The sequence below is a fragment of the Ostrea edulis genome, chromosome 6 (genome assembly GCF_947568905.1).
Source record: "Ostrea edulis chromosome 6, xbOstEdul1.1, whole genome shotgun sequence".
NCBI classification, from domain to species: domain Eukaryota; kingdom Metazoa; phylum Mollusca; class Bivalvia; order Ostreida; family Ostreidae; genus Ostrea; species Ostrea edulis.
In genome coordinates this window covers 13,957,757-13,981,385 of record NC_079169.1, presented here as the reverse complement: position 1 = coordinate 13,981,385, position 23,629 = coordinate 13,957,757, and the positions used below count along the sequence as shown (strand labels likewise).

At 35.8% G+C, this 23,629-nt stretch overlaps 1 protein-coding gene across 1 annotated transcript in view; it reads left to right on the top strand.

The window, feature by feature from the left end:
* Positions 1–22,959, top strand: part of LOC125647502 (uncharacterized) — a 41,673-nt gene extending 18,714 nt beyond the window's left edge. Inside the window, exons 2-5 of the mRNA XM_048874187.2 lie at positions 3,580–3,682; positions 4,745–4,890; positions 16,656–17,066; positions 20,718–22,959. Of these exons, the coding sequence (XP_048730144.1) occupies positions 3,580–3,682; positions 4,745–4,890; positions 16,656–17,066; positions 20,718–21,241 (1,184 nt within the window). The 3' untranslated portion in view covers positions 21,242–22,959. The remainder of the gene's footprint in view (positions 1–3,579; positions 3,683–4,744; positions 4,891–16,655; positions 17,067–20,717) is intronic.
* Positions 22,960–23,629: the final 670 nt, after the last annotated feature.

Sequence of the window (23,629 nt, the reverse complement as noted above, 5' to 3'; positions counted from 1 at the left end):
TTGTTGGTTTTTTGTTGTTTTTGGTTTTATTTATTTATTCTCTCTCTCTCTCTCTCTCTCTCTCTCTCTCTCTCTCTCTCTCTCTCTCTCTCTCTCTCTCTCTCGTTTTTTTTCTTCATTTTTGTACAGCAAGTAACCACAAATTTGATAATTCTATTAAAGAATGAATGAATCAGTGTGAGAAGGTGGTATGTGTATGTATATATGTGACAAAAACCGAATAAATTATTTTTTTAAAAAGCTTAGGGTTTTCAAACTATTGGTGGGTCAACATTTGAAATGTGTATAGTTGTAAATCTGGTGATCATACGTGTGAAACTCCACCCTACCCCCATAAATGTAAGATCTTGCCATAAGAAATATATATAAAAACTATGAAAGCCCTACTTTAAATAGTTTAAGAGACATTGCCAAGGTTAGGTTTTCTTAAAAGTAGGCCAGGATTCCAAGGTCAAAGTCGCAAGGTTAAATCTTTGGTACCAAAGAAAGTCCTTACTACAAGAAATGTACATTTGAAATATGAGAGTCCTAACATGCACTATTCAAAAGTTATGAACGAGGTTAAAGTTTCGGACAGACAGGACAAAACCAATACCCCCCCCCCCCCCCCCCCAACTACTATGGATGGTATTCTCAATATTCATGGCCATCAATTTTAGAGGATTGAGCAAAATCCCATTGTTACGAGGATATTTAAATTTGTGGACAGGGGTCATCGACAATTTAAGTAAAATGAATGAATGAATCGGAATATCCTGAATGTGTTTAGATTACTTGGGTATCCGGGTAGAGTAGTGGTTAACGCACTCGCTTCTCACCGCTGCGACCTGAGTTCGATCCCCGTGATCGGCATTGGTTGTATGCGAGAGGGTATGTGGTCACCCACTCGGACACGTGGGTTTCCTCCCACAATAAGACTCCTTAGCGCAAATATCCGTGTAAGTCGGTAATTAACTAGTACATTGTATATAGATAAAGTTTACTGTTGGTTACATTACATGAATACTACTACTGCTAGTACCTCGGTACGTAAAAAAAAAAATGGCAGAGAATTCCAAATGCCCACTCCGAGCCTGATCATTAAGATAATAATATTCAAATAAAATTTATTACAAATATTTATTCAATGTTCTTTTCTTTAATTTTGACTTTGTAATAGGAAAATATTTAATATAAAATAGAATACATGGGTGTATATAGTCCATGCACCAAATCCACACGCTGGTAAAACAGTTGAATGACAATAGAATCGCCCCGTGGCATGGTACACCGAGAAACTTCAACCCTCCACCTTGCGGTAAATTAATTCTTAAAGGATCGTATTTCCGATTGGTCTGCAAAAAAAAAGTTGGCATAGGTCTAGTGAGTGACAACGAATGCTAGTCGCCGGTTGATCTCCGCCCGTGGCTAGGCCTAACCTCGCGCGTTGGGTCATTAGCACCAAAGAAATAGTGGAAGATAAGTTCAAGTTTAGTTTATTCCCTCAATGAGGTACAATAACAACATATACACATTATTATTTACAAACAAGTCAGAGGTACAAAGGAGATGGGACAAAACAGTAGATACAAGTTTAATGAATTAGGGAGGACATACAGCTAGTCATGTCCCTACTGTTCTTGAAAAGAAGTTTTCCCTCTACATTCCCATGTAAAATTGTAGTACCCTCTACTTCCGGGGGTCACAATTTGAACAAACTTAAATTCGCACTACTGGTGCTTGAATATCAATATGACTATCATAATCCTGAACATTGTTCTTGTAAAGATTCTTAAAAAGATTATTTAAAAGATATTTGCTATATATCCCTATGTAAAACTTTAATCCCCTTTAGTTGCCCCCAATTTGAACAAACTTGAATTACACATGTAGAGAACTTTCCTATAATTTTCAGATTTTCTGACCCAGTGGTTATTGAGAAGATTTTTGTATCACCTCACTCTATTTTTGCCTTTCCTAAATTATCCCCCTTTAAAGAGAGATGCCCCTTTATTTGAACAAACTTGAATCCCCTCTAAGAATCTAAGGATGAGTTGTGAAAAGTTTGGTTGAAATTGGCCTAGCGATTCTGGAGAAGAAGTCGAAAGAGTTAGTAGTGTGCGGACGGACGGACAGACGGAAGCCGGACAAAAGTTTATCAGAAAAGATCACTTGAGCTCGCCTTTCGGGTGAGGTAATGATATACGGAAGACGAAATTTACACAATCACAAGCTTTCGATTTTAATTTATATATTTAAAACGCCGAGAACCTGTAAATACAACGTACATAAAAGCTTCCTCATATAAGAAGCATTTATTAGACATTTTCAAACATATGAGTGAAACCAACATTCATTACATCATCAGATGGAAGATCTCACACCATCCCTACTCCCTGTAATTTGTTTTAACTTACCTCGGTAAAACATGATAACGCTTATCAATTAAATTAAATGATGAATATGCATCCATCCGTTTGAGAAAAAAATTGTATTTTGGAATTGTAACTGTAAACCGAGACAAATATGACGAAAAATATTGCGTATTATCATTAAGCATGTCTTTATCATTTATCATTAAGCATGTCTTTATCATTTATCATTAAGCATGTCTTTATCATTTATCGCGCCTTAGTCATTTACCTCATCTCTATCAATTATCGCGGCTTTATCAAGTTTTTGCTGTCCTAAAGTTAGGATGAACTTAGGACGTGCCCTAAATTTAGGAAAGCTTCGAGAACCTGACTTCAGACTAAGACGTGTCCTAAGACATACTTAAGACACGTCTTAGTCCTAAGATAGCTTCGTGAACATGCCTGCAGGCTTGAAACTAGTTCAAATGTTGTAATTTATTAATTTGGCTGATACATTTTCCCAAACAGAACATCGATTCTTAAAAGAGTCTCGAAATTTTGTTTAAAAATTCAGTATTTTTTCCAATAATTTAGAATTTTGATCTCCAACATCACTTTTTTAAAATTCCATTTTAAATTTTAAGACATGACCTTTGAAAATTATGTGAAATTTAAGAAATTGACATTACTCCTATTATGTCCTTTCGAACTCCTTTTAAACTCTCAAATTTGATATGATGTTTTGGGTATTTCAAGTGCAAAAAGGTCATTATTCATTAATTTCCATTACTTGCATTAAACATTATTTTTTATTTGTATTGTTAGAAGACATGATTATGTATCTATTTCATGTAATGATTGATTTGTGTTGCATATGTTGTGTTGACACCAACAGACAAATCAATCTTTTAGTGCAAAAAGGTCATGTTTAGAACACTGTAGCTCAATAACAAGCATTGCGACACCAGTTTTTCTTTTTAATTTCCCAATTCGCCTTCAATGTAGAAATCAAAAATACACTTCCCAAAAAATTGACATAACTCCAAACCTCGGATGCGAACCTCTTTAACAGTTACTGAAGTGTTAATGGGATTCGTCCAAAAACAGTAAACTTATCAAAGCTGGTGTGTTCTATGTACACCTTATTCAAAACGACGTTCAAGAACTTTGTTACCGGGGCAGGAAGTTAATGTTACGGACTTTAATATAATGTAACGAAATTTCATGAAATGTATCGTGTTTGCAGGCGGGTGGCCTTTTCACGATCTCGGATGCCAGTTGTATGGTTATGTCGACCTCGTGCTCTACTCGGGTTCAACCTGGATCTTGTGCATCGCCGCAATGGAGAGGTAAACAAATGTATTGACTTCAAATCAGGAAAATTAAAATAAACTTCGTACTTTTTCCGTACATAAAACCAAGGCATATGCAAATGAAAAAAAAAATGAAAGAAAACATTAAATATTGTATTTGACAGAATAATTTCTTGTTGGACTCTAAATCTGAATGAAAAAGTGTACTTAGATATACTTAAATTCAAACTTAAATATGTCAATCGGATTCCTTGTGATAATTTCTTTAAACTGATCATTCCTTTGTGTTGTTCGTAATCTATTCAATTTCCATAACATTTTTCACATTACTGAAAATTTTACAGTCTTAAAAATTAGAATACCTGTATTATGACTAAAGTCCAGGTAATCTATCTTTCATGCTCTACACTATGAACTGTGAGTTTTTGTGATACATCCGTGTATCAAAGTTGCGTTAACAATTAAGGAAATTGTAAAACACTAATTTCTTTATTTTCTCTTAACATATAACTACATGTACTTATCCCTAATGGCAAAACCAACATTTTGAAAATATTTTTAATGTTATACACAGCCTTCGTTTATATTTCTTTTCAAGTTTAATTTGAGTCTGTATTATGGTATATGTAGATGCATTCCATTGGTATTGGAAACGTGTTATTTTAAATCACAGAATACTCCTCATAAATTTTCACGTTTTCGATAGACGTCTATATTAACTTCAATCTGGTATATATTTTTTCTTTTGCGTTAAACACTTCTATACATATATTGGGTTTATTTTCTGTTCATTCCTTTACACTTATGAAAGCAGCTAGCACAGATCCCTGCATTCTTAAGATAGCTCTTAATTGACTTCATAATGAATTTTTACCGTGGGGACGAGAGGAAATATGCTCGCAAATTGATTTCTTGATTGCCTGTAAATGTCAGTCTCATTTAACCCTCGTAATTTTCTCATTGCCAGAGTTAAGAACACACAGGTTGATGCAATCATAAAATTTAGAACGAAAACTAATTCAGCTCGTTACTCTAAATAGATGGCACGTGCTTGCTATAAGCAAGGGCTTCTATATGACTTCTTTTTTATTTTTACAGATATTTCAAGTTCATGCTACAAGTGGATCATCCGTCAACCTTCTCCGTGAAAAATGTGAACATGATAGTCGTGGGGATCTTCATCCTAATTATCCTGTTAGCCACGGGGCCGCTGTATGGTCTGGGAGAATATTCCTACTATAGAGGTAAATACACCCTTCTCTCTATCCCCATCTCTCTCTCACCAGTCGGTAACCCAGTCCAAGTCAAACACAGAAAAAAATCATACATCAAAATAAACAACCCCTCAGATACAATACAAGTCAAAAAGTATACTGTACAAATGGAAAATAAGAATATAGAATACAAATGGAAAATTATACAATACAAATGGAAAATAGAGAATACAAATGGAAAATATACAATGCAAATGAAAAATATACAATGCAAATTGAAAATTATACAATGCAAATGGAAAATACAGAACACAAATGGAAAATTATACGATATGAATGGAAAATTATACAATATGAATGAGAATATATATACAACACAAATGGAAAATCATGCAATACTAATGGAAAAGATTAGATATTGCAACGTTTGAAATGTCATACGTTATCATGAGAAAATATTTTGTAATTTTGAGATATTTTCCTTCAATCACCTACTGAGCTATTTAAGAAATAAATTTCATATTTGAAATATACATGACGGTATGAGCTGTAACGCTTTACGCCTGCATACTAGTACGTCATGAAGAGCGATATAGCACTTCCATTTTTTTTGTTCTATTGCACCATGCATGTAAACACCTGTTCTGGAAAATTCTCTATATGCAGACGAACTTTTTCTATAAAATTATAAATACCCTGATCTTTGTTTTATTGTCTTATTTACCATGCCGAAATGTTTACTGAAATCAGGTCGAATACGATGTTTTCAACTGAACATCACAAGATTTTTCATTTCTACGACTGTACACGTATGAGAAATAGATAATAAAAGATGTCGAGAAAGTCCGTTTGACCGCGACTTGACTCCTCTTACAGCCTCTTATCTTTATACCGTAAAGTTGAGGCTGATAAAAATACCTTTCATTCATTCGTCTTTTAGAAATAAGTCTCTCTGGATAGTAAAATAAAGATAAATCTTGTGCACAGAAACAATGAGCCCCGACACTCACAATCGCCAGTTACATGTACCTATAACATCATGAGAACAATGAGCCCCGACACTCACAATAGTCAATTACATGTACCTATAACGTCACGAGAACAATGAGCCCCGACACTCACAATCGTCAGTTACCTATAACGTCATGAGAACAATGAGCCCCGACACTCACAATCGTCAGTTACCTATAACGTCATGAGAACAATGAGCCCCGACACTCACAATCGTCAGTTACCTAAAACGTCATGAGAACAATGAGCCCCGACACTCACAATCGTCAGTTACCTATAACGTCATGAGAACAATGAGCCCCGACACTCACAATAGTCAATACGCCGGTTTCGAGATACACCCGAGTTATTTCCCTTTGGAGAACTCTCGTGTATAGTGAGGCGCGAAACAATTTGTTTACACGCGGGAGTGGGACTAATATTCATCACTGCATAAGTGAATGTACTCAGTAAGTTTCTCTTACACAGTTGATACTCTGTTAGATCACCCGAATTCGACTGATACACAAACTAAGTAAGTTATGTATTTAGGGAGTAATTAAATACATAGAATTCTTATCATATCACGTTATTTCGTTGGTCATAAGTACCATATCAAAGGCATTACTTGCAAATATGACATTGTTTTTATGTTTCCACTTTAGTAAAACATTTCTTTCGATAGTATTTTGTATTTCCCACATTTATATATTAAAAGAGAAGCCGCTTTTAATACATTTCATCGTCTTTCTCGCTGACTGTAGGTCCACTCTGTCCCACTTAGTCTTTCAAAGTTCCACTAAATGCACCTCCTACACAGAAGAGTTCGAATCTCGAAACTGGCGTATTACATGTACCTATAACGTTATGAGAACAATGAGCCCCGATACTCACAATAGTCAGTTACATGTACCTATAACGTCATGAGAACAATGAGCCCCAACACTCACAATCGCCAGTTACCTATAACGTCAGGAGAACAATGTCATGTCCCAATAGATATGTTTGGTGTGTTGATAACAAAGACTTACGAATTCTGCTTGCTCGGGCCACTATGGAATCCGGATAGGGCCACATAGTTCACTATCGCACCATCGCATCATCGAGGTTTGGGTCGATGGTGCGATGGCGCGATAATGCGATGACGATGGTGCGATGACGATGACGCGATGGTGCGATAGCGCGATGACGATGGTAAGATGACGCGATATTGCGATAACGATAGTGCAATGGAGCGATAGTGCGATGACGCGATGGTACGATGGCGATGATGCGATGACGCGATCCATCGGTATCGCGTTATCGCATCATCGTCATCGTACCATCGCGTCATCGTAGTATCGCTCCATCGCACTATCGCACCATCGTTATCGCATCATCGCGCCATCTTACCATCGTCATCGCGCTATCGCACCATCGCGTCATCGTCATCGCACCATCGCGCCATCGTCATCGCATTATCGCGTCATCGCACCATCGACCCAAACCTCGATGGTGCGATGGTGCGATAGTGAACTACGTGGCCCTATCCGGATTCCATAGACCACAGAGTTTAAATTGCGTATATTTTTGTTATTGTTTTCATGTGGTATGAATCAGAGCCCTGTATATGCATTTTTTCTCATTTATTTCACTCGTTCTGTTTTGATGATGAGAAGAAGAATTTGGCGAATGTCTTTACTCCAGGATACATTCCTATTTGTTGTATATGGGAGCCCTGTTCTGGCTTGTCATGACGGACATTATATTGTTCTGGCTTGTTATATTGTCTATGAATGTAAGTTATCAAATACCGGGATAGTTTCCTGAAAACCATTCGTTTTGACTTCTCGGAAAAGGCTTTAATAACGATGAAAATAAAATGGTAGGTTTTATTCTAGCACAAGAATAATCTTACAGACAATGAGCTGACACTCGCGATTGCCAGTTAGACTTAATCTCTCCTTTTTCTAGTTCAGTTCAGTTAATTTCGCTCAAACTATGGAATGGTACATGAAACATATTTGCGTATATACAATAACAGGGGTCAAACAGATGAAAAAACTGGAGAACAGATTATAGATTTTCAAAATAAAGATACATAGCTTTCTTAGAGATACCGAATCTTTAGAAGACACAAGTTCAAATTTTTGTGTGTGTTTGGGCAGAACAATATTCTATATCTAAATAATCTCTACGTAATTTGCATAAAGCTTTACATTCCAGAATATAATGAAATTCATCCAATATTGGCATGTTACTTGCACTATTCATCTGGTTTTCAGTTTTGTATTCTTTCTCAATCTTTATTTTCTTGCTCATTCAGCAAGTTCATCAAATCTATTCAAAAGTTTTGTGAATTCCATTTCATTGGATCGAATGCTTTGATTATGCTGTTTCTGCATTCCTTCTGATTTCAGAATTGATATTTCCGATTGTTGTTCCACAATTCTCTATTGTACTTGTTAAATTCTAAACATAACGGTCATTGTTTGACTGTCCGCTTGCTCTCAGGATGTAATACATTCTCGCGGATCATTAATTCGCTCTCTATCGATGTTACATTGTAGCACCAGGTCTCTCAGGCGCTGTAGGTGGTTTCTGTCGTGCATATCTTAGAACTCTGTAGTCTCCTTCAGAAATACCTCTTGCTGTGGCCTTCAATTCGACATTAGATTATTATATCAACGACGTTTTATCTACATGTATTAACAATAATGATTTTCATTCATATGTCGATTCGATATATCCATATGAACTCGAAATAAAAGACACCACAGTTGTCAACTTCAGCTTCATACTTAGATATTTTATAGAAATAGATATTAACGGCAAACTAACTACTCAATTTGCACAGGTTTCAACAGTCTCGTTTAAAGTCAGCATTTCACAAATTCTATGGTCGTTATAACGATCTAGTTTGCCAATACAACCTATCATTTGGTAAAATGCTGTCTGACATGTTTCTTACCGATTGTTAGACCGTTCTTGGCAGACTGATTTTGACTACGAATAACTCCGTTTACCTGATCAAGATATAGGGCTCACGGCGGATGTGACCGGTAGATAGGGGATGCTTACTCCTCCTAAGCACCTGATCCCACCTCTGGTGTGTCCGGGGTCCGTATTTGCCCAACTGGGATTTCATTTGTCAGAGGTGATACATTTCTCCGCATTTTCCAGGCGGAGGCTCCTGAGTACTTGGGAGCCTCAGCCTGGAAAATGCTGGGCCTTGGAATTTTATAATAATGCATTGCAGTCCGATATCGAAAACCTGTATCAACGACCATACATGTTTCAGACAACCTCAAAAAGGAGGAAAGATCTGCCCGTCAGTCGCTCAAAACCGTGACAACATTGTCATAAAGAAAGTAGACAAAGGGTTTAACGTAGTCGTTCTAGACAAAGAATCGTACACAGTTGAAGCTAAGTCTGTTACTAAAAGCTGAATTCAGATCCTACAAAGGAATATTCAGCCCTTTGTAATTAAATTCCTCAACTAAATGTACGAAGAGGAAGAAATACAAAACAACGCTTATGATGCGTCCTGTTGACTGCAGACCAGTTCTATCTCCTCACAAAAGAAGGCATGCCTGGCCGACCATCGTAAGTGCCATCATGCATCCCACTTCGAGATCGAGTTTCTGAATAGCTTGATTTATATATCCATCCTCGTGTAGATTTGCCGTCATATCGCAAAGACACCACCGATTACATCAATAGGATTCCCTCTTCTGACGTCCTCGATCAGCCATTGTTGTTGACGTCACGCCTCTGTACTCTATCATTCCAAACCTTTAACTTAATCGTCGGTTATCCTCCTAGAACATGTTCTCAAACTCAATAACTTCATGTTCAGCGGCGAAAATTATCTACAAATAAGTGGTACGGCCATGGACACCAAAATGGCTCCTTATTATGCCAACATTTTCATGGGAAGACTTGACCGCAAGCCTACTTATGTGGGCACTAATAAAACCTCTTGGTTGGTTACGATTCCTTTACGACATTGATCTAAAATGGATAGGAAGTCGCAGAGACCTTGACAATTTTTCTGAACTAGCCAATGCATTTCATGCTTCCATTAACGTCACGGTTTACATTTCTACATCCAATAATGTCTTTCTAGACACCTGATCGTTTAAGATCGTTGACGAAAATGTCGAGTTCAGTCTCCACACCAAACCCGCGGACTCCTATCTATATTCCATGCTGTCAAGCTACCATCCCCCTCCCATACGTTCAAGAAGTACCTCAATGTTTATCCACCAGAGCCCGTTGTATCTGTTTCACTCCTGCACTTTGTCATGAACAGAGCACCCACCTGCAAAACCATCTGTGCATGCTATGAAGCGCAAGCAGCTATTGATAAGATGTCAACACACGACAGACATTGCCAGCTACAATATAAAGAACATCGGTTGGTGACAGAGTTCCAATGCCAACACGCACCACCCAGGCTTCAAAAAATGGGCTCATCTTCTATTTTTATGAATAAGGGTTTAAAATGACATTTATGTACTGTGTCTGTGGTTAATGTGTCAAGGTGAAATCCGAGCGTTCAACCGATATTATTTTTACAGTGATCGCATTGTAGCCCAGAGATGGCAAATTATGCGGTAATTGAGTTATTGGAATTTTGGTAAGTATCACGGCTACAGAATTAGCGGGAAAATAAGCTATTTTTTCTTCCCCGTTTAAATCTAAAGAGTACGATGAATTTAATAGTTTTTGGCATTTCAGTAAAAACCAATAAAGTTATTTTAAATATCAAAATTAAATACCGGTAGTGTAAAAATTGCAAACAAGCTTAATAACAATACCGAAAAAAAACCCACAATACACTTATGTTTGTTATTGTTTACACAACTACACCATGTCTAGATTGATTGTCCAATTATGATTACAAGTAATAATATATGTAATTAGAAACGTAATCAGACAATGATACGAAACCTTCAAATACACGTATTAGTAGCACCCTGTAATCAATAACTAACGAATGGGTTATTCAAAGTTTTTTAAAGAAAGTTTGCATAACTCTAACTTTTTCTTTATCAAAATTATTTCTCACAGAAAATAACTGATATAATAATCATTTTGAACTAACTGAAATTTAAAAAAGTCTGGATCATCCAGACGTTTGTGTATAATAATAATAATAATAATAATACCATATTTATATAGCACCCTTTTCATACACTATGTACGCTCAAAGGTGTTTTACAATGCATATATACCTTACAAGAGAATGTTATACACATAATACATAGAAAATAAATAAAACATTAAAAGCTGATTGCTTGATATATATATATATATATATATATATATATATATATATATATATATATAAAATCAACGTTCAGTAAAAAAAAAAAATTAAACTCATAGTGAGGCTTATCAAAATTGCTATTAAAAGCTGATTAAATCCTGATTGTACATATAAAACATGAAAACACAAGATACCATAAATATTCTAGATAAGAATAAACATCAGTTTCAGGACGTATTAAAATAATAATAATAATAATGAAATACACACACACACACACACACACAGCATATAATGTCTCAGGAATAATACATTAAAACATACAATTCCTATTTTATATATATATATATATATATATATATATATATATATATATATATATATATATATAAAATCAACGTTCAGTAAAAAAAAAATTAAACTCATAGTGAGGCTTATCAAAATTGCTATTAAGACGCTGAAAGGTTAATACCTGCGCCTTTAGAAACTACTCTGAATTAAACTCTAGAGGATTGAAGCATACATTTTCCACTGAAATAAAAACAGTGTTTTGAACATTTTTCTCCTTGAAAAGATCGGTTTGGAATCTTTCTTGTGTAACTATTATGCAAGTTGAATATAACACCTGGCCTAGGATGACCGTGTTTTACAATACAATATTTTCAATTAATCCTGATAAAGTTTCGTTTAAGTTCTTAGAAGAAACTCACAATTTTTATTTGACATTATCAAAATATATTTTCTTTCAATAACGTCCTTAATTTTGTGTTACTAGAGAAGCACATGGAGTATACTAACACAAACGTCTAGATGATCGAGACTAAAAAAAACCCAATGACATCTGCATATCCTGTCTTGTGGTCGGCAGTTTTAAATATAATGTCTAACACATCAATTTGTGTAGGTGTTTAGGTTTGCTTTTTTATGTTGCAGATGTCAATACAAAAATCATAAAATTAAATTTTTTCGATCGAGGGCCGTGTGGAATTCTTCAGTTTGACCAATCTACTCTGATCTCATCAGCTCATTTTTAATGATTATGTCCAAGACACGATGTAGATACGATATCGACAAACCAAACATGATATTGTACAGATATCGATAATTATTATATAGCTAATAAATAGTCTAATATAAAATCTGCGTAAAATCTAGAAAATGTTAGCGTTCAATATCCTGAGAATTTATTGAACGCTAACTTCGCATTGCGTCAATTGTATGCGTTCGAAACATTCCGAGTATGAGCGTTTAATATTGACGTTACCGTAAACAACACAGGCACTTGTTTCTGTAAATAACTTACGACCTCTGTATATTAATTAGTATACAGAGGTCGTAAGTTATTTACAGAAACAAGTGCCTGTGGTAAACAAGCCAAAATGACAGACGAAGGTCCTCCGAATCTGACAGAGCCGGTATTTGATATTTACTTAGGCAAAATGTTTTACTGTACATAAATTATGATGTCCCCATTTACAAAATCAGTTTGCTTCATGCATTAATTAATGACGGGTTAAATATTGAACAGTTAAGAAATGCATACTATTATTGCACACTGCCAATATCAATGAATTCTCGTTTATTTTGGAGTAGTTTGAGTGAAAAGGGATATAATTTAACAACTAAATACTTTAGCTATATAATAAAAGGGTTATTGAACTTATATAGGTGAATATTGGCACGAGTTGGCTGTCAAAATGCACGAGCAAGCTCGTGCATTTTGACAGCCAACTCGTGCCGATATTCACCTATATAAGTTCAATAACCCTATAGTACCACTCTAATAATCACATACCTTTACTGGCGATATTGTGTCATTATCGAATATGATGATCTTTTTTGTGATGACTTTATGAAGATTAATATAGGATTGATTTCTTTTCCTGTCGATATCGTGTCGATATCGAATCGTGATCGTTTTTCTTAACGTAGTGTTAGAACTAATATAGAATATATTTCTCTTTCTGTCGATATCGAATTATGATCGTTTTTGTAATGGTTGTATGATGACTAAAATAGGTTTGATTTCTCTTCCTGTCGATATCGACGATATTGAGTTATGATCGTTTTGCTTAAGGTATTGTTTACATTATGCTATTTAGACTAAGACTATTAATTCAAACACATTCAAAATAAACATTATCGATATGATACCGTTGAGAGAATGTCGATTTTGACGATATCGACAGCGGAGGCAGACACTATGCTGTGTATACTAAGATTATTAATTCAAACACATTTAGAATATGAATTGTCGATATCGATACGATATCGTTGTGAGAATGTCGATATCAACGATATCGATATCGTAAGCAGGCACGGCGATATCGACTCGATATTAATTTGATATTGTCGATATCGGCGATATCGAAATCGGATTAGATCTTGGACGTGCATGATTTTATTAAATCCGGAATCAAGAATCGTCCTTGATAAACAAGGGAAAACAATTTTTTAAATTATGTAATCTTTTACTAAAACTTACGGTAAGGAACCCAACATATTACAAGTAAAATGATTAACTTGTTTAGAATAAACACTGAATGATATGGGTCTTCTCAACATGTACCAAGACAAGTTTCCTTTAAGTCTAGCTAGGTTAATGGATCAATTCAAACAAAACTGGTATTCCAAATTTTATGAGATGCCCAAAGCTCTGAGTTATCGGATTATTAAGCTTTTGCATAATTTTGAGACTATTTGATTTGTCTCCCACGTGATGTAAGAGCTTTATGTCATTGTAGGTGCATGAATCATAGATTTCCAATCGAGCGGGGCGTCAGTTGTCGATAGGTAGAATATGTAATCTATGTGGATCTAGAAATATTGAATATGGAGTTCATTAACTCCTGGAATATGACTTTTTATATTTCTACTCGTCGGTATTATGTTATGGCGGTGTCCGTGCGTCTGTCCGTCTGACTAGCTTTCCGTCCAAGGTAATGTTTTCCAGACTTGTTTCCGTAACAGATTCGTGTACAGCGTTGAAATTTAGTCACAATTTCTTCCTCAAGAGGCGTAAGATTGCATTTGTATTTCAGATGGATTAGTTTACAGTGACCTACTTTCGGGTTACAAGTAGGTCAAACAGTTTTTGGACTTTTTTTCGTTACGGATACAGATATAAAATTTAGTCACAAGCTTCTTCTCGGAGGAATAAATGTTCAGTTAGCATTTCAGCTGGATTTGTGCACCATGACCTACTTTAGGGGTAGAAATAGGTCAAAGTTTTTCATATTTTATCGTTATGGATACAGGTACCGGGGTAGTCCCTTGGGGAACCGGTTTAGAATAAGTCGTAAGAAGCGACTAAATGGGGCGGTCCTTCGGATGAGACCGCAAAATCCGAATTCCCATGTCACAGCAGGTGTGGTACAATAAAGATCCCTCCCCGCTCAATGGCCATAAGCGCCGAACATAGGCCTAAATTTTGCAGCCCTTCACCGGCGATGGCTACATATCCATATGAGTGAAAAATTCTCGAGAGGGACGTTAAACATTATACAATTAATCAATAGATACAGGTATTGCCCTGATATTTTGTCACAACCTCCTTCTCAGAGAAATACATAATCAGTTCACATTTCAACTGATTTGGTGCAACATGACCTATTTTACCTCGTGGACACATCCTAAAATATGACTATGCGTACAATTAAATATTTGGTAAGTAATGTAGCAAAATTTTTAGAAATATTTGTTCACAAAGCAGTTAACTTCTGACCTAAGTGAATACAAACAAGAAATCTTACAGTAAGTAGTTAATCGTAAATACATCAATATTGTTATAATCAGTTATTACAACACGTTCTTTGCATACAAGACATTAATTATTAAAGACAAAAATGTTCCCTTTTGCTTATTCCGAATGGTATATAAGTATTCAATTTTTTCTTCCATAAATTTTCTCTAAAACGACGATAAATGTCATCTTTTAAAGTTTTTCAATTCCTATCATAGAATAAATGTCAATACTATGAGAATCTGTATAGAAATGAATAGCAACAGGGTCATCAGTTTCTCGTCTAATAAATGACAAATTCAAAACATGCCTTTGGTATCAAGTTACTCCAGTTTCTCCCACATATACAATTTTGTTGCATATTTTGGCAAAACACTACATACATGTAAATTACATTGCTGGATTTAAAATTGATATAATTTTTATATGATATTTGTTACCGTTGTACAGTCTTCAAATTGATTAGTTTTAAGAACCGTCAAAATATTCTTGAAAATTCTGACCGCCTTAAAAACGTTTTTAGACATATGCCCATAGTGGCTTTTAAAAGAGACAAAAATTTAAAAGACATTCTGGTACATAAGAAACACAATAATCTTTTCTTTTTTTTTTTTTTTTTTTTTTTTTTTTCTTTTTTTTTTTTTTTAGAAAAGAACATTTCTGCGAGTCGTGTCGTGCTAAAGAGTGTACTTTATGTCAATATGTCATTAAAACAATTCGAAGTTCCAAATCCTAAAGGGTGATGTGATAGATAGATAGTTCCTGCCCTGATGGCAGTGTCCCAGAATCGGTTCCAAATAAACTTTCTCGTAAAGCCATACTTCTCTAATTTTGATGAACCACCACTGATTTTAAAAATGTCAACAGTTGAGTTAACTTAAGTAATGAGTTAATGGAAGAGCATATGGAGATTAGGAAGCATGTAGCTCCAGTTTACTCCAGTTACCAGATTTTGTCAAATTATAATGCCTCTAATGAAAGGATTATGGGCATTAAGTCGTATTTTGCCAGTACGAGTCTGGGAGTGTTCGCGGAGAAGGTACATTGCTGTCGATACCTGTCATGAAATCACATTCACCTAGTTAAGCTAAGCTTTGTACTGCAAAACGGTGTCTTCAATGTTCGGGGGAATATCGGTACTAGTATTTTGAAATTAAAACAAATGCTCTGACTGGCAGTCCCCCTCCTCCTATATCGAAATGTTCTGGAGGTTTCTTTATCTTACCTTTGTATCCCAAATATATATTTAAAGATTTCTTCAAAATTTGGAGTTGTTGTGATATGCATTTAATCTCATAATTTTAAATATTCTAGAACATAGTGCTCTAAGACCTTGCAATATATATACTCTAGCATTATTCACTGGTTACACTTTCACCACCGAAGTGTTTACTCTACGCAAGCGATTGCAGCGACATCTAGTTGACCACAGCACCAACATGGCAGCTGTCAGACAGAACCTACTCGTTCAGGATATTAAGATAAAGTTTATTATTTCAATGTTAATTTCGTTTAACCTTAAAAAAGGGTCTGTTCTTTATTTATAGATATATGTAGATGTACGATCTAATTAAAATAAGATTTTCTCTAACCGTTCTCGAGTGTAACGGTTTGAAGATCTGAGTGTAATATTAGATTGCATATATGTACTAAGTGCAAACATACGAAAAATGCATGCCCATACAAATATAAATGTTGTATATAAAAACAGATCTTCACTCTGGATTGCCTTAACATTTTAATTTGAGTTTAAAATTAAAGATTGTTATTTTTCCTCACTATGTCATTAGAAATATTCCATTTTTACAGGTCACCTGAATGTTTCTCTGGTCTATCATCCTCTCGGAGAAAATATGACAACAGATGACTTTCTGTTTCCCAGATGGTATTCAGTTCTGTTGAGGAACGAAATTGGGAGACACGCCTTGCCGAACCCAACTTTCTTATTTCAAAACACGTTTCAAGATCGTTTACACATCAAGATCGTTCAGCTGAGACAGACTGAGGTGGGATTCAACATGTTTCTCCGTTGTCCTTCAAGGCCAGTTGCTGAAGAACTATGGCACAACCATACAACAGGTGCCCTTGGCGAAATATTTAAAACCATTGTATGGTATCCTGAACTCGCCCAGACCTTCAATGTCAGGGATGCAGTAATCCACACGTTCATTGATAAGCAGGAATATGAGAGCTACACAGATCAGTTCCTTGTCTTGCAAGGTATGTCTCACTAGTACAGGTAAGTCTCAGTCGTACAGGTATGTCTCACTCCCACAGGTATGTCTCACTCCCACAGGTAAGTCTCAGTCGTACAGGTATGTCTCACTCCCACAGGTATGTCTAACTCCCACAGGTATGTCTCACTCCCACAGGTATGTATCACTCCCACAGGTATGTCTCACTCCCACAGGTATGTCTCACTAGTACAGGTAAGTCTCAGTCGTACAGGTATGTCTCACTCCCACAGGTATGTCTCACTCCCACAGGTATGTCTCAGTCGTACAGGTATGTCTCACTCCCACAGGTATGTCTCACTCGTACAGGTATGTCTAACTCCCACAGGTATGTCTCACTCCCACAGGTATGTCTCACTCGTACAGGTATGTCTCACTCGTACAGGTAAGTCTCACTCGTACATGTCTCAGTCGTACAGGCATGGTCCACTCCCACAGGTATGTCTCACTCCCATAGGTATGTCTCACTCCCATAGGTATGTCTCACTCGTACAGGTATGTCTCAGTCATACAGGTATGTCCCAGTCGTACAGGTATGTCTTAGTCGTACATAAATATTATTTAATTTTTATTAATTATTCGTGTTTGTGATAAATGAAGACCGAATACATCACTCGTATTGAATATTATGAATTGATACAAATAGCAATAGGGTTCAAATTGACCGACTACCTAACATGGCTACGTCAACATACGAAATCATTTGAAGCTGTGAATTTTCGGGTTGCATGGGGGCTTTAATGAATATTAAAATATGTTAGGAAGTTTTTGATATTAAATTCATGAGATGACAATGCAAGAATACAACGATATAAAGCCTCAACCATGTGCATTTTTCCTGCGTCGTACATCGAAGTTTTTTATAATGGGCATCTTCCCAAGTTAAGGGTTTCTGATCCACTCAGCTCTGGAGCGGGGCGGATTAGAAACCCTTGACTTGGGAAGATGTATAAGGGGTAGATCTGTAGCTCTCTGGTTTGTCCCAATGTTTCCCCAGAGAGCCATAGATATGCAGATCGGCTATAAAGTGAGCCTATATAGTGAGCCTTCTCCCGGGGAACCCTCACTACACAGTCAGTCTACCCGGGGAGGGGGTATCAAGGGAGGGGGTATCAATATGAGGGGAGTCGTTAGTAATTAATGCATAGGGGATGAGAAACTTTTTTTTTTTAAATAAACACCATGCATTGTTTCAAATTACAATAAACGTATAATAAATTCGTGAACCATTCGAATAGTTTTGCATGATTTAGTCAACAACGCGGAAAAAAAGCTTTTCTTGCATGTATTTGTAGTAATCGTGAGTCAGCGCGAATCGCTCGTACTGCAAACTCTAATGACTAAAGCGCACGAAAAAGTCTAAACCGAAGCTGTGCATTCGTCTAGAAAAGTATTGGTCACAATCTTAGAAGTCCCTCATCAAAGATTGCAGAGATCTCGCTAAGTTACATCTCCTTAATTTCATATCATTAACTAATTAGATTATCTCGATTTCACCAAAGTCTCGAATGGACCTAACGTGTAACGAAATACGACACCGGGGTATTTTGTCTGCAATATTTGTTCGAATATCAGAAATATGCTTTCAGTCAAAGCAGAAGTGATTATTTTAATCTGGAATAGATGTAGGCGCGGAATTATTTTGTTTATATGTATTTCACCAGATTAATGGGAAAAAGCAGTAGCATACAGCCTTCCTATTGATATCAAAATCAATGTATGAATCCAGAATTTAAATTCTATAATGTTTCCAGGCTTCATGGCCATACAGTGAGACAAATAATCAAGACTGACATTGTGTATTATATCACATTACAATACAACCACGGCATGATAATTACTGACTTAAAACTATCAATATTTTATCGATTACGTTAATTTGAAATTTTGACATGTGCCTATTTTCAGTTTATGTTCATGAAATATTAAAATCTTTGTAAATGAATTGCACCCAAGCATGAAAGTAATAATTATGACATATGTTAGAGAAACGCTAGTTCTCTAACACAGGTATGCCACAGGAATGTATTTTTTTTTTTCATGAATACATGTACATGTACTTACATTTGTAAATAAAAAAGCTTAAATGCAGATTACGTTTGGTGTTTATGCATTTTGTTTTGTGAAATGATTTACCTTGCATTATAGATTGAAAATGAAAGACAACTCGGTATAGATTGCAATTCTTCACACGATGAGTATTTGCAGCTACCCTTCTTATGAAATAATAACATAAAACAGTCATCAATTTTTATATTCAACACTTATAATTTTTGTTTATTATATTCCATCACTTCACATAAAAAAACATATATGATAAAAAACATATAAAAATTGATGACTGTTTTATGTTTAATATTGCTACATAAATATTGGAAGTTGACGATGGAGAAGCTGAAATCATCCCGTCTGTCATAAAGTTGGGTTGTTAGTTTGCCGTTAAAATATATGTTTAATAGTATACCGGTATTCAAATATTTCGATTTCACTGGGATTTATATCGAATCACCATATGAATGAAAATTAACGTCGTTAATATGTAGATAAAACGTCGTCGATATGTCTAAATGTTGACTTGAATGCCACAACAAGGTAGTTTTTCTTCTCAAGTAGAAGCTTCTTTTGAATAAATCTTGCCTCATAAGAATATAAAAACAGGTCAACTAACAAAGGAGCACAGCGCATGTCCATGGGAATTCCATATCAGCTTTAAGAAAACTGCCAAAACTCTGTCACAAAATTAGCATTTATATTCCAGTTTGAGTAAAGGTTCACAACTAAATAAGTTATTTATTTATTGTAGTGGCAGGTGTGTTACAGAAGTTACAATTAATTGGTCACAACTTTTGAACTACATTGTATATAGGATAGGGACTTGGTAATATTAAGGACTGATGACAAAGCTTGAGGTCATGATAAAAGAACAATTCATGAACAAAGACAGATGGTGAAAATCCCGTAAATCTAAGGGCCACATACTGCCATTACCTTGACTTCTTTTGCATAAGATCATTTGCCATTCTATAAATTGGAGATGGCTAGTTGTTTCATACATCTTGCATTGGGTTTTTTAATTTTTTGGAAAGCTTCTTTTCATGGGAACTATAATATATATTCGGTAAACAAACATTATATTATTACCTTGGGAGCTTATAGCATTGACCAAGCATTGACTGTGAAGAAATTGCTTACCAAAATGCCTTGCGCAATCACCGGTAGTTGCTATGATATAGGCTGTTGCTTGTGGTTTTATAGCGTTAGCTTGGTGTTCAGTCAAACGGTTTGCTGTTTTTCTAACAAGTACTCCCGTCGAATATTTGCACACTTTTGGTTGGATTTAATTGTGTTCTCCGAATTCAACCTTAACTTATTGTTAACAATTCCATCGTCTGATGTGTCTGTTAAACGTTTGCTTCTACCAGCTGCCATTTTGAAGATCCAATATAAACAAATCAAGGGCAGTAACTCTTGTTCTGACTATGTAGGGAATGTGTGTGGTTTTCAAATGACTGCGATTAATTAACAAATTTGTTACTAATTAGCAGGAGGTAAGATCTAAGTATATGCGATACAAGTATGTACTTTTATAGCCAAGCAAACTAGTATACTGATAAAACGTGAAATTGTGTGTTTGTAGATTTGGGAGTGTGCAGTACTGATTTGACATCTAAGAACGTTCACGCAGTTGTGTGGTCGGTGTACCAGACCATCCTAACTACAGCAGTTCCCTTCGTCCTGGAGATTATCCTGTACACAGTTATGTCGTGTAAAAAACCATATAATAATATCGCAGCCATAGATAAACACATTCGTGGAGATGACATCCGGGCACTTCGGTTCTTCCGAAGTTCCTCAGTGGTGTGTTTTCTTCTGACTTCGTCGTATTTTGCGATCATTATCATCAATTTGAATGGCGTTTATATACAACCAATAGTGATTTTCCTGACGTCACTTTTATATTTTGCGTCATCAGTATCTTTACTGGTGGCTTGGTTTGTTGTTGAGTGCGACCCCTTCGCTTGCATTACCAGTGTTTTGAGGAATTGTTGGAACGTTTCGAGAAGGAAATTTTCAAGTGAGTGTGCGGAAATTTCTATCGGAAGATCAACACTGAGTAGGATGAAACAGAGGTCATTTCCAGAACCCAAGACATATCTTTGAACTCATATCTCTCTTTTTTGTTTCTGTATTTTTTTAAATTTTATTTTTTACATCCCCCCCCCCAATTTGCGATGCAAAATGCACTGTAATGTATTTGCAATTCTGAAGAATTATTTCATATTATATGAGTCTACATTCTCATACCCAATAGAGTCAGAGGCAAAAGTGCAGTAGTTTTACCATATAATATACGACTGTTATTGCCGGGTCAGAAAATACTTGTTGAGTCGGGCATCAAATCTGGAACCCCTGCATTCAGTGTTCTAACCACCAAGCAACGTACCCAGACCGGTCTTCATTTGATAGTCTACCTCGGTACCAAACAAACAACGCTACCATGTAAGGGTCTCCTTCTATAGTGTCCATCAGTTATTTAAAGAGTATCTCTATTTGATTGTATGATCTCACGAATCACCAGTGTGAGACCAACATCACCCATGTGGGGTTTAATAGAACCCTTCGTTAGTACGAGTGTCGGATTTGGAAATTCCACTAAGGGGACAAGATTCACAGTCTAGGACGAGGCTTTGTCAAGTAAATAAAGGATTTAAGGCCAGATGATATAAACAAATTTTTCTACCTTTAGCACTGAAGAGTTCCCATGGTAAAAAAAATTACTTTGGTTGGTTTTGGTTTTCTCATTTATAGTTGTTTGGAACTCTTCTGTGTTTTAAGAGCAGGAAAGGGGGTCAGTAAACAATGTAAACAATTGTGATGCCAGAGTCATTCAGGAAAAAATCAGGAAAAATTATTAGTAAAAAACGTCATCAAAGGTTACAGAATGCTAAGAAAGGTTATGCATTATCCCTTGGACGTAAGATAGTGAATGTTGATGCCAATAACAACGTGGTGATGGAGGAGAAGTTGGATGAATCAAGAAAAAATGTTCGTCTGGTGATAATTCACAAGAATGCCTACGAAATGAAGAAACGTATCCATCTGATGCATCAGAGAGTGAGGAATCGGAAGAAGAGCATGAGAAGATGATTTGTTGGAGACGAGTTGTGGAATTCTAGTGGACAATTTGGAAAAAGGTTGTGCTGCGTGTGGTAGACCACTAGATTTAACAACGCATAAGACATTGTGAGGACGAAAAACGGTATGGACTTGGATCATTGCTATATATAAGATGTCAGCAGGAAGCATGCAGTTATCTTTCTCCTATTTCTACTGGGAAACGTGACATAATGCAGAAATTAATGTAAAATGGCACATCAAAGAGATCCTGTATTAGGCATTTCTTTATTTTTTTTCAGAGATGAATAGCAAAGGAAAACCAAGAGTGACAACAACAACAAAAAAACACCCCAAAAACAAACAGTAAAATCATAAATGCCATTGTAAATTATTTTCAGAAGTTGTAAAATTTTACTCTTATATTATGGGAGATAACTCTTCTTTGTCTTGAGAAAATCAGCCAATGTGATATTTACAATTTTGCTTCTACTCAGAAAATTCACCCCGTATGGTATATGATTTTTAAGTTTATATTACACTTTAAACATTAAGTCAACATATTATGAAGTTTATTTTAATTTGTAAATCTTTACTGAGGGTACAATGTCCATATATGTAATTTTATTGAAGCAGCAATTGATATTTTCCAAGTGTAAAATTTGTAATGCATCAATATTTTACATTTGAACTTGATTAGACCCCCTATTTTATGTGTAAATCATGCAAACAAACATTTCAAATACAGTGGTATCTTGAATGTTTTGAACTTTTATATCAATGCCAATGAGATTATTCGGTGCGTGCGTGTGTGCTTGATTTCTTTCATGAAGTTTTCAACGTTTAAGTGTAGAAATTCCCTTCTTTACACTACCAAATACCTTACGAAGAGACTTGAGAAGCTTTCTTGCTAACTTAAAGAGTCGTCTCATTTAGGGTAACGCAGATTGTCACAATATTGTGCCAATTTTAGATATTTTTACATAATATATTTATCGACTACTTCGGTTTCGTTATTTCTTATTTTCTATGGTAAATCTATCGACCATATTTTATTGTTATGCTTCGCTGGTCACTGAGTTGTTTTAAATCTATATTTAGCAGTAGAACTGGTAAAACGTGTTTGGTGTGAGTGATGTCGGGAGATGATATCTGTGTGGTTATTTTCCCATGCTGAGTGATGTCGGGAGATGATATCTGTGGTTATTTTCCCATGCTGAGTGATGTCGGGAGATGATATCTGTTTGGTTATTTTCCCATGCTGAGTGATGTCGGGAGATGATATCTGTGGTTATTTTCCCATGCTGAGTGATGTCGGGAGATGATATCTGTTTGGTTATTTTCCCATGCTGAGTGATGTCGGGAGATGATATCTGTGGTTATTTTCCCCATGCTGAGTGATGTCGGGAGATGATATCTGTTTGGTATTTTCCC